Source organism: Scomber japonicus, chromosome 13 (assembly GCF_027409825.1).
Source record: "Scomber japonicus isolate fScoJap1 chromosome 13, fScoJap1.pri, whole genome shotgun sequence".
Taxonomy (NCBI): Eukaryota; Metazoa; Chordata; class Actinopteri; order Scombriformes; family Scombridae; genus Scomber; species Scomber japonicus.
In genome coordinates, this window is record NC_070590.1 from 13,294,648 (window position 1) to 13,312,317 (window position 17,670).

The following is a 17,670-nucleotide window of genomic DNA, read 5'->3' on the forward strand; positions in this document are numbered from 1 at the left end:
ATGTGATGCAACCCAGTGAGTCAGGCCTGACTCTTCTTTTACCTAAACTTTACAATGATCACTGACAATTTTCCACCTTCTTGGAAAAAAAACTTACTCAACTGGGATGTGGTAACCATATGCTCAAGGAACAATGCAACCACCACAGCACATGTGATCTTCATTAAGTACAAAATGTAATATTTTATATTTTTTAGAAATCATAAAACCTGGAATACTGCTTCTGCCTAGATATATAGCAGTGGGTGAAACTAAATGAAAATAGGTCAGTCTGGGTTCCCAAGTTCAGACCTTTTAGAACTGACAATCTTTACAGTCTATACAGTCAGTACAGTAGTGTTCTCCAACCAGTGGTCCTGTGTGCAAAGGGACTTCTACAGTTGCCAGCAGTGCATAAGCAGTGCATAAGATTGGGAGTTTTCCAACAAATTTTAAACAAATATATTTAAATTATGATTATGTACTGTAATTCCTGACGTTATTTGTCCAGAACAGAATATAACATGTGAAGGCAAAGTGGTAAAACTTAGATATGGCTAAACTTTTTAAATAGATTGAAATAGTTAAATGTTATGGTTAAATATCTGGACAAAAGTAACAGCTAAATGGCCAATATAACGTTTGCTGGACATATGATTGAAATAGGCAAAAGTCATGGATAAATAGTTCAAATTAAATCAGCTTCTCCTTTGTTCTTTCTGGGCTAACAGGAAGAGGACCTGCTCCCTATGTAGACATACAGTAATGCGCTCATTCTAAGGTAATGAAAACACAACGATTTTAGTTTGAGGTGATTATACACAAGTTAAAACATACATTTTATTAAATTTCTGCCAAGTTCGTTCTGCTAGATGCCACTAAATTCTACACACTGCCTCTTTAAAATCAACCTTGACATTTAGCAAGCTAACATTACATGAAAAGAGGGTGTTTGAGTTTACCTGATGGAGATGTCAGATACATCAAACATAAGTGTTTTGGATCCACCGCCTTTCTACATAGAGCCGCTTAAAAATGCAAATATATGTCTCATGGAATAGACAGAAATAGCAAAGGTGAAATTAGGCTACAGCAGTGCGATTTTAGACCTTTTTTAGGGCTGCTCAAGCACCCCTAAATTTGATCTAAGTACCCCTAAAAATAAGTAAATTATTATTGTATTTTTTTCCAAAAATTTTTTTTTATACAAGATAGAGATAGGACATATGGAAGCGTATTGCATTCACTTGAATAAATTAAAAGAAAAAAAAAAAAATCTTTTTCTGAGTAATTTATTTTTTGGTCTGTTTTTCGAGGTAATTATTTCTGTTCTTCTGAGAATTTTTTTTTTGATCGGTTTTTCAAGGTAAGTATTTCTGTTCTTCTGAGTAATTTTTTTTCTGTTTTCCAGAGTAATTTATTTTTATGCTTGGTTTTTCGGGGGGAATTTTTTTCTGATTTTCTGAGTCATTTATTTCTTTTCTGTTTTTCAGGCTAAGTTTAGAGGGCATTCAAAACATTGGACACATTCACTCTTTATTGAGAGCTTGATGTAATGGAAGCAAACATGACCTGCTTGTTTAGTTTAATCAAGTTTTACTTTGATCTGGGTTTAAGACACTGGGAGATTGTCCTGTCTTTAAGTCATATAGATGGTATTACTATTATTATATATCTTTCTCCTTTTTCTCTCTCTTATTGCATATATTGGTCAAAAGACAAAGTCCCACCAAAAAGGTCAGAAACTGGGCATATGTGCGGAGCAGGAGTCACCATAGATGGGAGTCACTTGCAGGTTGGCTGTTCTCGTGAAGTATCTCGATAATTCAGAGAAAAAAAATTACCACGAAAAACAGAAAAATAATTACCATGAAAAACAGTAAAAATTACTCAAAAAAGGGGAAAAAATAGCCAGAAAAACAGGAAAAAAGATTAGTCAGAAGAACAGGAGAGAAAAAATTACAAAAAAACAGAAATAATTACCTTGAAAAACAGACTTTATTTACTTTATTCAAGTGAATGCAATACGCTATGGACAAACACTTACGCTACAGGTTCAATATATTTTATTTTAACAGGTTTAATGTACTTTGGATAGTTCTGTCATCAATATTGTCTTTCCCTCAGGGTTCATTAACTATCTTAGGGTCCTCTCTGTAGAAATCTGATTTATTCTGAACCATTATTATCATATCATATCATATCATATAGTAGACCACTCAACTATGTATTGATGTCATTCACGTTATCCAATTAAATGAACACTGTCAGGGCATTGTATGTCAACTTCTCATTAGGAGCTGAGCCCCCCTAAAGGTCTGACCCTAGAATCGCCCCTGGGCTACAACGTGGAGACAGGGTCACAATATCAGGTGGCCTAAATAAAGAGCAACGATAAAGTGAATGTTCCTTTGTTCACGATGATGCTTTTTAGTACTAGGCTAATCATTTCTTCATCACCATGGATTTAAATATGCACTCTCCTTTTTGAATATGTACTTTATTGATTATTTATGGTAGAGGGTGTCCAGATGTAGACTTCTTCACACCCAATATGATAGGCTACTGCTTTAACTGTGCGTGGATGTGAACCTTCCTGGACAGGAGTGCTCCTGCGCAGCCTGTGAAACTTGCTCTGACGCTAGAGGGTTGGTCCATGGAGCATAATGGACCGTCGCAGTTGCTCAAATGGGAGTGGGCGAGCTGGGATAGGCTGGGAGTTTGGTTGGAGCCGTCAGCGGCACGGGACAAGAAGGGGGTGAAACGAAGAACCGATCGACTATTAACTTCTGGCTTCAGAACGGCTGAATGTTGGACGGGAGATCTGACGTAGGCTGGTTTACGGAAAAAAACGCATTTGTTGCATTCAGGGGTGACGGATCTGATCAGCGCGGATGACAAAAAGGCGTCGTGGTGCAAACTTTCTCAGCCGGGGTTGATCGCTCGTAAAGACCCAACCAGGGATTGTGATTTCTTTTTTAACGGGGACGTACTGAAGTGAACATCATGCCACGGCGTACCGTGCAAGAAGTAACAGTGCAAGATGTCCAGAAACGAAGAAACCCGAACAAACACTATGTAAGCTTGATTTAATTATCACAACGACAGGGCTTGCTGCATGATTTGAGCAACAGATCGAGCTTATTCTGCAGTTTTTCTCCCACTCCTTCTGGGTAAAGTAAAAACAAAGAGAGTATCAAATTACAGTTCACGAAGTCAGCTGAAATGGCCTGATTGGCAAAATCTGGCTTTGTTTCACAATATTTGTAGGTTTTTTTTAAAAAAAGTTCAGACTCTGTAGATCAGTATTTTAACATTATCCAGTTTTTACTAGAGGGGAATGTAGCATCTGGTTTATTTGGTCCCAGCAACTACCAAAAGTGAAGACAATAAACATTTAGGCTAAGTTTGACACTGTGTGTGTCATGTAAGTTGCTGTTTTGTATTATCCAGGTTAAATGTTGTGTTAAAATGTATAGAGTGATTGGTTTTATCAGATCTTAGTTTGGGCCTACAACAACATAAAAGTTTTTGTTTCCAACTCCTGGGAATAACTCAGTTCATTGATGTTCTTGCTCTGGCTCATGTGACCTCAATGCTCCTTTCCTGAGTCTGCATATTTAGTGACTACCAGTAGTTCAGTACATGAGAATAAGAGCATTGTCTGCAGTCTAATAAAATCTCTTTGTTGCTTATATGTCTGCTGCCATGTGTGTGCCATCATAGTGGAAGGTCCCAGAAAACATCTTAAACATTTAATAGGCAAGTCAGTCCAGTCTGCAAACCATCCAGTCTGATCCTCATGAGAGGGTTCAAATTGAGCATCCCAGCTTTGTCACGCCTCCAGGCTCTCCAATTTATTTAGAAAAACATACCTGCAGGCACTGGTAACTGGGGAGTATAAGTGACTGAGTTCATCAAAGGTCATCACAGTCAACACAATATGTTTGATCACAGGGAAGGGCCTAAATATTACCATATGACTGGAGTTCTTTAGTACAGTTTTCATTTCTGCCAATTTTAGTGCTTTATTTTGATCAAACATGTTTGATTTTAGCCACGTTTTTGCATTTAATAGCCCTGGTTCTGTTGTGGTTTGGCTAATAGAGACATTCAAAGTGATGATATCCTGACATCTATAAGAGATGACAGGTGATAATGCCATGATTATCTCATTCTCAGTTTCTGCCACCATCCAGTCTCTGTGCCACTTCTTGGGTATCTGTGTTGTAATACCATAGTAGGCCAGGTGAGATGGATGGATAGAATTAGAATTTGGGGATATTGTCTTTAGTTTTAACAGTTACCATTGGCACTGCAGACCCTGTGTGGGAGACAAGAATGTCAAAAAGACAAAGACTCATTTCTTACTCTTCTGCAATTCATAAACAATGGAGCTTTTGTCAGTTTTGTCTGAAACTTTGTATGAAGGATGCATGTGGTTGAGTTTGTCTAAAAAAGTGCACACACTCAGTTTAAAGCAACACATATCATGATGTCATCTGATCTAAAGAGCCAAGAGTGAGAGTCACTGCCAAAGGCTTAGCAGGTGTTCATGTTCATTCTGTATGCATGGTGTGTGTGTGCGCACTCGTATGCATATGTTGGTTTACATTCATGTACAGTATGTGTGAAAATGATGCCTGGGTTGAAGGACAAACAGACGTTACATGCTGTGAGTGTTAGTGGTCAAGGACACAGAGTTCTTGAGTTCCTGTGTCTTCTCCATCTGTCTGTTTGCTCTCTGGTGTAGCCCATGTTGTTTGGTGCAGCTGACGTCATAAACCTTTACAAAACCTGAGGTGTGGTTAGAAGTACAAAAAGCTCCTCAAAGCCTATCCACTTATCTGAGCTGAACCTACCCCTGAGGGACTTTTAAAGATATGAGAACATTTTATCACCAGTGTTTTCATGACTTGAGGAGCCAAGTTAACTAAAGTTAAACAATAAGACAATACTATGGTGTTTTTGCTCATACACCATGGATTTTCAACATTGTACACACTATTTATAGATATAACTCTTTTTATTTTCTGAAAAAGGGCACCTTGCTGGCATATATAGTTCCGGCAGTTGGCCCTCCATGGCCATATCTGACTCTAGTGCCCTGAAAGAAATAGCGAGGCCAGAGAAGGTCTGGGAGTTGGGCCAACCGCATTCAGCCAGACACAGCCAGCCACCAGGGAGTTTCCAATCACCTCCCTGCCTCTCCCCTCTTCTTCTTTAGGGAGGAAAATAAAGGACTGTGTTTGTTTGGATTGGGGTTCAGCCTCCAGACTATGACCATTAAGCTAGATGCTTTCGGTTAGATGCCCTATGTAACACTGTTGAAGTTGTTATTTTGAGGAAATTTGTATGACACAGAAGTTACAACAATACCTCTGTATTTAATGTTGTCAAGGTTCTCTTCATACATTTAGAATATGAGGTAATGCTTTACATTTATATTTACCTTACATACAAGTTATGAACCATGCTTCTATTGCTGGTTTTTCAGCCCAGGCTTTTATGACAACACTTGTCATCACACTGTTTCTCACACAGCTGCACTTTTTAAAAGACTAGTCAAATCCGCTGGATCCATACAGGATAATGACTTCCTCTTCAGCAGGAAGTGATGAAAATCGTCTGGGAAGTGAAATCATCGGATATTCCTGTGATGTTCATGTGAACGGATGATGACAGTGCCTACTGCCTGACTTCCTGACAAGGGTGTTCTTTTTCCTCACACTAACCTCAGTAGGGATCATACCACTGCCATTTACTGGCAATATGAGTCAGGAGTGATGCCCCAAAGGGGTGGGGGAAGGGTGGCGGACTCAATTGTCAAGTTGTTGGTAGTAATAACAGGTTTTTAGGTCCAATGTTCTAGTTATTTTTCTCTGTTGTTTTTCCAGGTTTACATCATCAAAGTGTCCTGGAGCGATGGCAGCACCGAAATCATTTACAGACGCTACAGCAAGTTTTTTGACCTGCAGGTGAGTACATGTGTCAGTGTATCTTAGGTATGTGATTTTATAGTGTAGGTGTTTGTGCAGTTGAATGTTTTAGAGGACAATCAGTGTGTCCGGTTATAACTTCTCCACTTGTGAAGACTAGTACCCAGAAGGTCAAGGAGAAAATGGAAGTACAGTCTCCATCATACAACACCGTCCCCCTGGAGAGCTAGTACTCATGGCCAAGTTGTCCCTGCCCCACCCATATGACACTGGTAATTATATTGTGCGAGAGGAGTCGGAAGAATGTCCCAATGAAGTTAATAGACTACAGTGATGAATTTGACGACCACACTGATGACCACAGAAATGTCTGAATCATTCTCGAACGTCATGTTGGCGGTGTGTGTTGCATGAGGAGGGAATCTCATTACTATCCTAGTTTCCCTTCCTCTTTCAGAGGTAATGGATCTGGGGCCCTGGCCGCATTTGATCTTAGAGAGCATGGACTCCAGGAAATCCAGAAAGGCAACTGCTTTTAATGAGCACATACTCAATTAAGGTGCATGATATAGTCAACCCTAATTGGATTACATTGCTTTTAATTGATTAGAATGGTCAAAGCATGAGCACTGAAATAAAGAATCATAATGCTCCACCTAGACTTTCTGAGGCTGCAAATGTAATGCTAACTAAAGGAATTTAAACTATTTCAATACTAATTACATCAGTGTGATTTAAGCCTGCAAAAGCTGCCAACAGTCATATATAGATTAGCTCATATTACACTCATAATTGTTTTTAAACCATAGCACCTTTCTGTAGCTTTGCCAAACTAATATTCCATGTATAACTATTGACAGTAATAGTTGTTGTGTAATAAACACATTGAGTAAGTGACATTTGTCTGCTGTTCACTGATTTAAAGGGGAATTAAGTCATCTATGCTCACTGTTGAAACACTGGGAATCAATAGGTACTGCAACAACTGCTAAACTACTTATCTCTTCCTACACAAGAACAGATGTCATCCTTCTCATCCATCTTTCTTATTAATTAATATGGTATGTACTGATACAATCAATTTAAGTTGCATTTTCATATAAGAAAAGAAAGATAGGAAAGATGGCTAAAGGAGAATTTAAGAGAGAAATCATGTATATTATTGCTGGAAATGCTATAACAGCACAGCTCAGGGCTCTGCAATATCTAAAATCTATATCAATAAATTGTCATGTCTTGTTGTAGTGTTTTTAATAGATTATTGCATGCCATCTTCTGTCTTGTGCTGGCTGACTTTTTAAATCTGGATTAATTACTGTGTGACTAATTAAAGTTTCTGGGTTTTTGGACTGGAACTAATGCTGATTGACAGGGTGGTTGAAGATCTGATGGCTTTAATTAAGATTGTGAGGAACCTGGTGAGTGGTGTGCCAAGGTAAGAAGAGGAGATTGGGAGACCTTGAAATGTGAGAAGACTTTTTCCAGGAAGTGAGTTTTTAAAGCAAGGAGTCTTAGCTACAGATGAAGCAATTGCTCCTTTTTAAATTGTTTTAATATTAATCAGTAGCACTGATTGTTTTCAGCAATCTAATCCCATGCTTATTTCATCCATACTTCATCTTATTGCAAGCTCAAATTGCCAGTACATTGCTGAGACTTACCCTATTAGATCAATGGCACTACGTCAGATGAGTATATATGAGATATTTTCAGCGGGGACATTCCCCGCTGGTGTTCACCCCTGCAATGCCATTCAGCTGCTTCCTGTTGTGTTGACAGCCTGTGGGTGGGCTCTCACTGGTGAGGGAGATATAGATAAACCCAGCTGGAGAGATTACAAGCCAATCTCTTATCTCCTGTTAGGTTTGGCATTAATGTATTAAGCCACCTTGAGGCTGAGGTATTTCTCACAGAAAAGTGTCTGGTTGGAATCCATTAAATCTCATCAGCTCTTCTATGATAAAATGAGTATGTGTTTTTTATGTGGCAAATTAGTTAGAAGAAACTGTTTTTCTTAATCCTTTGGAAGGGTTCTTTTTTTTTACGGTGTAGACTGTGATAAGGCACAAAGCAGTGGTTTTAACTTCATCAGTCATCATTCCAGGTGTCTGGCCAGGATATTGACATAGTCATTCAGTTCATTCTTCATTTCCTGTTATCCTTCTTTGCTTTCCTCTGTCTTATCCTGCCTTTCTGCAATTAGCTCTGATCATTGCTCATTCTGTAATTGGAAAATGTTGTAAGTGACAGTCTTATGTTTCAGAAGAAAGAAAAGAGAAAAGATGAAATGATACTGTAATAGCGACATATGAAGTGTTTCTGGTCATTGCAACACTTCACTGCTAGACAGGAAGTGTTATTCACTATATCCCATCAACACAGCTGTTTCAGACAGCTGATGCAGGCACTTTTTGGGTGACCACTGACCAAAGAATTTGTACCACCAACGAGTTTGTTCTTTATGCAGTATGTTTTCTACATTTATAAAGGGAATTTGTATTTTTACAGACCTGCTTTATTATCAGTTAATGCTCTTTTGCATGTAACTGAGGCATTATAAGTTTATTTTATTTCCAGACTAAGTTTTGCAGTGAGGCTCTTGCTCTGATGACAAGGAGAAAAACATACATGTGTCATTAGATAATTATAATCTTAATGCAAATTTACATTACGTCACCTTTTTAGAAATAGTTTTGCTACCTTAACTCACCCAGTAATGATTATCCTGCCGTCATACCTCCAAGTGTTTACCTGTTAACTGAGGTGATAAAGGAAAATGGCATATAATTAACTCCGGCACAATAAATGCATAGTCTTTGTTGCAACAAGGCCTGCATCATGGCTCAAACTTATTTCTAATTACTGGTGTTGTCTGTGTGACAGCATGCACCTCCTGAGAATGCTTGAAAAACAAGCCAGATGTTCTTCTCACCCAATATATTTCTGCTATTTTGCACCCAGCTTTTAACTTTTAACTCCCAAACTTACTGTGTGTCTCTGCTGGCACATACTGTCTGTGCATGTCTATGTAGCTGCTCACCCTAACTGGCATTAGGGAGTTCAGTATCCTTTTAATGCATACTGGGTGATGTACTCCATGGTGGGACAGGGTTATTGCTGGCACTTGTGCATAAATGTATATAATATAGAAAGTATGTCACATAAAACTTGTGTTCATTGTCTAAACTATGAGCAGAAATACACTGATGCTTTGCTACAGAAAGATGGAAACTGTAGAGATTTTTTGCCATGGGGCCATCCTACTGGCTTTGTAATTTTATTTCCATGTCACAAAGAGCAGTTTCCATGCTGCACACGTGTCCACTCAACTTCACAAGCTTAGTCTTCCAGTTGTGCTGGATACAGGATACACTTTTACTTTAAAGCTGTAGGAAAAATCCGATACATCTCTTCTTGCTTATTCGGAGTTGCACAGCTGTCACATATTTTCCATCTGCAGTAATCAAGTAGCAAAACCCTTCAAAGGGGGGTAGGGTAGATTTTTCTTAGCGCTTTGGGGCTGCCTGTTGTGTGCATTTCACAAAGCAAATTCATTCCTTCATGTTTTCTGTAACTTTGGCCGCTTTCCGAATATAATGTATGTATGTATGTATGTATCTTACATCCTACATCCTGTATCCTTAAGCAGTAAGGGTGTAATGGTACACAAAATTCACAGTTCAGTACGTACCATGGTTTTGGGGTTACTGTACTGCACGATTTCAGTACTGCAGTTTAAAAAAAGCTCATTGGCTGTAATTATTACTGAAACAGTTTAGTTGAGCGGCAGTGGAAAAAGGAAAACAACCCGTCTGTTTCCTGCAAGCAGTCAGAACACCTGCTGACAGCTGTTTTATGATGATTTATGGTCTAACTGTATAAGTAGTTCAAACTAGCTCCACCTTCAGCAGCTACAACAGTAACATGTTGCTTGCATACTGATGCTTCAGTATAATGATGTCAGTTAATATTATAAATCACAGGGACCAAACCACTGGTTTTACTTTCACACTTTTTAACTACATTTTTCGCTCTCTGAACTGTTTCTTAAAATGTGGTGTATGAGCACATCAGAAATCAAATGTTTTTATAGTTAATCTGAAGGGATTCACTCGAAGGTGGAATGAAAATACAACTGTTGCAGAGAGGGGAGGGATGTGACCATCACAAAGAGGGGAGACACAGTATTGTTTCACTACAGAGATAACAGAGCACATTTTATATACAGACAGAGTAGAGGGATTATGAAAACTATTTCATGGAATGATTTTTCATATCACTGCATGTACCGAACCGTGATATCTGTATCATGACCATTTGGGACAGATATACATACTGTTACACCCCTATTAAGCAATGCATTTTTGTTCCAGGAACAACAAGCCAAAACATGTGTTTTTACTCAGGGAATGCTAAAAGATGATCATGTTAAGGTTATTATATGATGATGTTGTTGACTACATTTAACTCTAGAATATTGTGAAGGAAAACACTGATATGAATAATAAAAAAAATATCAGAGATACCAAAACTATTCGGTCTACTCAAATGATCTTTGATAGATGAAGAAAAGTACAAACACCATGCCAAGTTATCACATTTTTTAAAGTTGTATTATTCATATGTCTGTTTATGACTGTTAGGAATCAAAATGGTTTCTAAGAAGCATGAGTTAAGTTTACAGAAAGTCAGATGTAAAAAAGAACTCTTGTTTTATTTTCTCACCCTCTGGCTTCTTAAAGGGGCACTGCCGATTTAATACACAGTGTTCATCATACTTGTCACAAGGAGCTCTGTTACATAATGCATTTTGTGGCTGTGGAAGGAGATTTTCCAAAGTTTGAAAAAAAAACAAACAACCCTGATGATTTGACCTAGATAATCCTAATCTGACTTTGAGATTTAACATTTTCTACAGAAAGCCTTCATTACAAACTGGAGCTGTGGGGTTTGGAAGAAATTAGAATCTAGAAGGAAGAGTAGAACTAATGAAAGATGTAAATGCGTCTAGAGCAGACTGGGAGTTCCGGTGCTCTGAAATGAGGCCAACGCGGAAGTAACTTAGAGCTGCATTCTATCAAAAGGCCACCAGGGGGTGACCTTTTTGTGTTCAAAAGGACTTCCGTCTCTTTACAAGTCAATGGAGAATTCACCAATTTCTCACTTAATTTCTAACCTCAGTAAATGTTTTCAAAATGTGTTTATGGTCTCAATCGCTAGTTTAAAGCCTTCTTCAATGCAGTATGATGTTCATTTGTGAAATTTTGGCCTCCCTGATTTTATATTTGACGATAAAGCAGGGTATGCATTGGGGCGTGGCTACGTCGTGATTGACAGGTGGATTGACCAATGTCCTCGAGATCCAGCCCTCGCAACCAATCACAACCTCCCCGCTCCGCCGTTGGCTCCGCCCATACTTCTGTCCATGGCGCCGCGTCATGCCCATATAAGTAGAATCCGTGTTCTTTTTTACCCAGCATGCACCTGAAATTTTCAAGATGACGCTGCCCAGATCTGAAACTGGCTTCCAAGCAGCAGTCCACAAACCAATGAGTTATGTCACGGATGTTACGTCCATTTCTTTTATACAGTCTATGGTCTAGAGTTGTAAGATTTGTAACAACAGTTGTAACAATCATTTACACTGTGGTACCTATCCCAAAAATATATTTTACTGGTTTCTCAATTGAATTATACTGAGAATTGTAGAATAGAGGGATTAGGGAGAAGATCCTCAAGTTAAGGATTCAGGATTCAGACCTACCTGGACGTGGATACATGAAAAGAAAATAGCTCTACAGGAGACTAACTAAAATTGTCTAGACGCTGTCCATTTCTAGTGTTAGCATCCCATTGTTTCTCAGTGGATAGCTGCAGGTTGACACTGCATGTAAGAATTGACTAAACATAGTGAGTGCCATTATCTTCCATGTATCCCCAAAGATTTTGCTTACTGTTTACTATATATTAACATTGACATCTACTCTAGTATTAAACAGGTTAGAAAACCTGAGCACTAAAGACTAACAGACATTAAATATAAATAGAAGTAATTTACTCATCTATTCATACATTAACTATAACTGAAAAGCGGTTTTCAATGGGCCAACAGCTCAGTGTACCGTTAATGTGGGATGTTGTGGTTATACGGTTGCCTGCAATGGGTTAAAAATGATGTCAGACAAGAATGTACAGTAGACTGAGTGGAGGAATCAGACTGTTACCAAGCTGCACTGAGAGCAGCCATTGTTCATGAGATTGTGGTGCCTTTCAGATCTTTATTTGAGAGCTGATAATGTGGTTAAAGCGGATATGGACTAGACAAATTAAAGCCCTTTGGAAGATTACGTTAGTCTCTGAATCAGCAAGAATGTGTCAAAATGAAGCAACAGTGTTAAAAGGTTTACAGCATTACTCTGCACATTCACAGGCTGATAATGTGACATGTTGACAATAAAAAGGTTTGTTCTTCCTGTAATGCTCAATTTAGGTCTTACCTCTGATCTTTTGGTCTTTGTGGGTTTCCATTTCCACTGTGAAATTTGCTGGATTTCAAATGATAGATAGATATTGTTACAGTATTTGGTGTATGGATATCATTTGTAGAGATATAGCACAGTACACAATATATTTACTAGTTCACAGCCTGATAATATATAATTTCTTTTCTGTTAAGCAATTGCGTAATGTGATCAGTGAGTGATGTCTACATATTTTCATGTGGCATGCATTTCTTTCTAACTAAAATAACCTTGGTGCCATCATTTACAATAACATATTTCAGAATAGCCTTGGAAAGTCATGTGGAGCCTTCCCATGTCCTCCTCTTTCCTGCAGAGAATGGAGAGTTGATATTGGATGCATGATGTAACTGGGGTTTTGAAGAGACATCTTTACTCCCTCCAGATGCCTTTTCTTGTCAGAGTGGTTCTGATTACAGAGTAGATGCAAGGGTTAGAGTAGACATAGGGACTGGGTGTGTCTGAACTCACAGTCACACACATGGTAACAATTACAGTGTGTGGGGCATTGGCCGTTCAGTGTTTATCTCTCTCTGTCTGTCTGCCTGTCTCTGTGTTAATACAGCCTCTCTTACGGTGGTGCTGTGTCAGTGATGACACCCTTACCCCATTCTTTGCCTTGTTGTAAGAAACTACAGACTGAAGACTAAAGTGGACTGACTCAACTATTCCCTTGTCTTGCTTTTATAGACATAGAGGGTTCATGGCTCCCTTTACTTTTCATTGTTTTTTGTTTAACAGAGGAAATTGTGGCTTTAACTTTATGATGCTGAGCTTTTACAGTCAGAGCCTAGAGTAATTTAACTCCAGCCATATCTGGCTTGATATTCCTGCCTGAAGATCTTGGGCCTATTAGTATTCCCTCCATCATATATTTATTTTTATTTTCAAGTATATCTAATCTAAAGTTTTGATTTATGGGGGGGGGGGGGACCTCATTTTGATTTATTTCTTGTTTTCTGAGATACCATTAGTACTAAAACTCATGTCTGACTGTCATCATCAAGGTATGAAAGCTAAGAATGTTATTGGATGATATATTCTACTCATCTCTTTATCTTTATTTACTGTGGATTTATCACAAAGGGCGGCTTGGTGTTGTTGTTTGACCAGCTCTGCTCATTTTTAAAAAGAAGGGTGGTAGGTGGGAGTAGGTCGAGTTAGTCAAATATTGGTGGAGAATTAGATTTAAGATTTTAAAGCCTGTGTCTTATTGCTTGGCATACTTGATACATTGTTGGGCTCACTGGAGATTCCCTCTCTTGTATACGAAATTAAGTTTCTACACAAACTAACACAAGTGGACATTAAGTAACAAGAGAAGGCAGATGAAGAGTTAATGAAGGAATAAAATCAAGTGGGGAAAACAAAGGCATATTGTGTCTTTCGGAAGATTTGTAGGCCGTTATTCACCTGTAAAACATATGTCCTCTTTTACGCTCAGACATATATCATGTCTCTCCCTTATGACTGATGCTTTTACATCTAGATATTTATCACTAACCAGGGGTGGTCCTTTCACGCTGTGGCTGTAATGCCAGCGGGACACTTTTGTTGTTTTACTTTTCCCTTTATTTTAGATTACTGACATTGTATGAATATACAGTATCTATTTCTATCAGGGATGTAATGGGCAACATCTAATTACGTTTTTTCATTCGATTTCATCATTCAATCCATGCTTCCATTTATCTTGGTCTGAATCATAGGAAAGATGGCAAGTTGTCAAAATTCCTATGGTATTATATGTTTGTTAGTCCATTTGTGTTTTCTACCAAACTGAAGAGATATCAACCTCTAGCTGTTAAGTTAATGTATGGCTGTCTTAACTTTATTATAGTCTTTGTTCTATGGCAAAAACACCTCTTTGGCTCCAGAATAGTCTGAGACAGCCCATAAAAATCATCAGAAAATACATTTGGCACAAGTCTCTGCCCTTCCCATAACCTCTCAATCATCTCACCTCATATTACATCTCCCTCTGTCCTTGTCTGATAGTTTTGGCTCAATACAACTTTTTGTTTCTTTCAAATTTGCCAGAGGATACTTCATTTTGATTTCTCTGAGATTTGATGTGAATCTATATAATTACACAGAAAAAAAACCCATAGTATTTAGACTGGAGCACAGTTTAATACTGTATCACAGAAATCCCAACTATAAACTTGACTAGAATAATCATATTGAAACTAATGTTTGATGAAGGATGTGATACAGCAGACTAAACACATACAGTCTTTGTATTGTAAATTCTGAAATTTAGCCATTGAGTGTAAAAATAACAAAGTCAAGGTTTAGATATATTTAACAGTGGAAGGAATGAAAATCATCCTTGGTTCAGATAGTTTGTGAGCCATTCCTTTCTTTTCTTACATGATTCTCTGGAGCACAGCCGTAATAGATAAATCTTTTTTTATCAGGTTGACATTGAACAGAACACAGTCAGAAGAGTATTAATCTCTCATGCCCCACTTCTAACTGCATTTGTTGACCTTCTTAAAGCTTAACATTTGTTTTTCTTCTGGGACAGTCACTCTGATATCTGTTAAAGCTTAACTAACTTCAAAGCACATTCAACTGAGGAATTCCAAAATTTGGAGATTTGACCTTTAGTCAATCATTTGTATAAAAGGACAACACTGAAACCAAAGTGCTCTGTGCTTCCATGGTTGGTAATTCAATCCAGTCCTCTGTGCTACTGTTTTAGATCAGAAGCATCATCTCAAAAATCAGAACATTTGTACCTGCGCCACTTAGTAGTGAGTGTATTCAAGGTGTACAAGACTATGTCTGCCATTCTGTCTAAAAACAAGGTACAAAACATAAAAATAATCCTGTGAAGTAACTAGAATGCTGCTCATCTCAAGTGTTAACAAGGATTTTACTTTGAACTTGTGATTTCACTAAATTCAGCACAGCTTTGGCTGGTTCTACAGAGAAATGAAACACTTACTCACTATAACAATTTATTCCTGCAGTCAAATAAAATTAGCTTGAGAAAGTGAGTCTGATCCTCTTAATGTTTTTTAAATATTTAATTCTGTAGTCTGAGTGCAATGTCGAAGAAATCTAAACATTCTTCTCTCAAAACATTTAAGCAAGTCAAGTGTTTCAGTTTCAGTTTTGTATTTTGTTTATTTTTTTGCACTGAAGCACCATGTAGGGATCCATAAAAGAAGAAGGTGCAGGTCCATGGTCAGAAAAAGTGCATTAGAAAGAGAGAGGTCATTGGTCAGTATGGCCAGGTGTAATTTAATTGCCCTCAGATGCATAGAGAATGGAGGAACACACATGCACACAAACAATAACACAATAACAAACATTAGTTTTAAATAGAAAGAAAAATAGTGATTGAGACATAGGGAACTGCTCCTCTTTGCCACTTGAAAATTATGGAAACAGAAATGTTCCACTATGTCAGTGGTGCTTTACTGCTAACAGCCTCTTAGCTGCAGCAGCATATGAAGCAGAGAGGAAAAACCATACCATCTGTTCAGTACATTCCTAATCATGAGCAGGCCTTCCTTTTATTGGCCAAATTCTTTGTAGGAACTGCTGATTTGTAAAAAAAAACATTAACCTTCCTCTCCAGCCTCAGCTTTCCTGTGTGTGTGTGTGTGTGTGTGTGTGTGTGTGTGTGTGTGTGTGTGTGTGTGTGTGTGTGTGTGTGTGTGTGTGTGTGTGTGTGTGTGTGTGCGTGTGTGTGTGTGTGTGCGTGTGCGTGTGTGTGTGTGTGTGTGCGTGTGCGTGTGTAAACACTTTGTGTGTTAATACGTTTTAATTGATTGTGGTGTTTCAGATGGAACTGCTGGACAAATTCCCAGTGGAAGGAGGCCAAAAAGACCCTAAGCGCAGGATTATTCCATTCCTACCAGGTAAGAGTTAAACACACAGTGTCCCCTACACACGCACACGCATGCACACCATTGTGATTTGTTTGGAATAAATAGAGGAATAATTATTTTGATAATTAATCTAGTAATATCAAGAAAAATGCAAAACACTTGCTGATTCCAGTTTTAGACATTTTAGGAAATGCTGCTGGTTTCATATTTTGTTTACCCTGGCTGAATCATCATCTTGGGAAAAACCTGACCATCATTGCCAAAATGTTGTTTTTTTTTTCGTTTTGTTTCTCATTATGTTCCCACAAGTACAAATGTCAAAGAAGTTGTGTTTTGAATAAGGGCTTTGGGTGTGCTTGATTACCATTTGAAATAGTTTGAGATTTGTATCCTGTTTAAAGTAATCCTTTATGTGATGTTGGAAGAAAGCCTCACCCAAAGACCCCACCCACATCTCCCCTACCAGGCTCTGGACGGGTGGGGGATAAGATTTATTTGTGGCCATGCAGGTCTGGAACTCATTGAGAGAATACACACACAAAAACACACGCACACTCAGGCTGTGTGATGAACTCTAAGTGGGAGGAAGGGTAGAGGGAAGAAAGATAGAAAAACACTGCTATTCATACTGAATCCCCTACTAGTCCCTAATACCGCCAGACAAAGCATACTGACCATGGATACTATTACACATTCTCATTTACATTAAACTGTCTGTTTCCTTCCTGCTTTTACTGTTAGAGCCTGAAATTGAAGATGTCTCAATGTCTATTTCCCATGAAAAATAATTCAAGCATTCTTTCTTACTGTCTTGCAATGAAGCTCTGTGTGTTGGTTGAATCTGTCCTTCTTGTTTTCTATGGTGGAAAATGACCATTGGCACTTCAGCGGTCACTGAGGGAGGCACCAAAGCTCCAGCTGCTCCTGTGGAGCTGTTCATGTTATCATGGAACTAGTAGCATTTGTTTCAGGATGTTGCTTGAAAAGATTATGTTCATTGCCAGAATATAGTGAGGTTTAAGAGACTGATCATTTCTAGTCTCAGATCATAGATAAGATCAGACACCTATTTGAGAAGGAATCCATGCAAATGTCTGACTTGCAGGAGAGTTTTCCTGACAGCCACGAAAATCCTTCACTTACAGAGCAAAAGTCTGGGCTGTGGACTGAGACCAAACTAACAAGACACGGAAGTGGTTTTCCTTTCATGGTTTGGTTTGTTCAAGGCCCCGAGCTGTTTTTCTCCTTTGGTATCTCCACATCAGCAAAGTGGCTTGTCTGCATGTGTGTGTAGGGCTGAATTTCTGCCCTGTGTTTTCTGCCAGGTGCACATGCCAAAAGCCTGGCTGCTGCTCTTTGGTCTGATTCCATCCCTGACTTTGTAAG

General features: G+C 38.5%; 1 protein-coding gene across 2 annotated transcripts in view; it reads left to right on the plus strand.

Annotated features, from left to right (window-relative positions):
- The first annotated feature begins 2,698 nt into the window (after window positions 1-2,698).
- sh3pxd2b (SH3 and PX domains 2B) overlaps window positions 2,699-17,670 on the plus strand; it is a 37,816-nt gene continuing 22,844 nt past the window's right edge. For both annotated transcript variants that reach the window (XM_053331788.1, XM_053331789.1), the window contains exons 1-3: window positions 2,699-3,057; window positions 5,877-5,957; window positions 16,239-16,314. In XM_053331788.1, coding sequence (XP_053187763.1) covers window positions 2,986-3,057; window positions 5,877-5,957; window positions 16,239-16,314 — 229 coding nt within the window. In that variant the 5' untranslated portion in view covers window positions 2,699-2,985. The remainder of the gene's footprint in view (window positions 3,058-5,876; window positions 5,958-16,238; window positions 16,315-17,670) is intronic.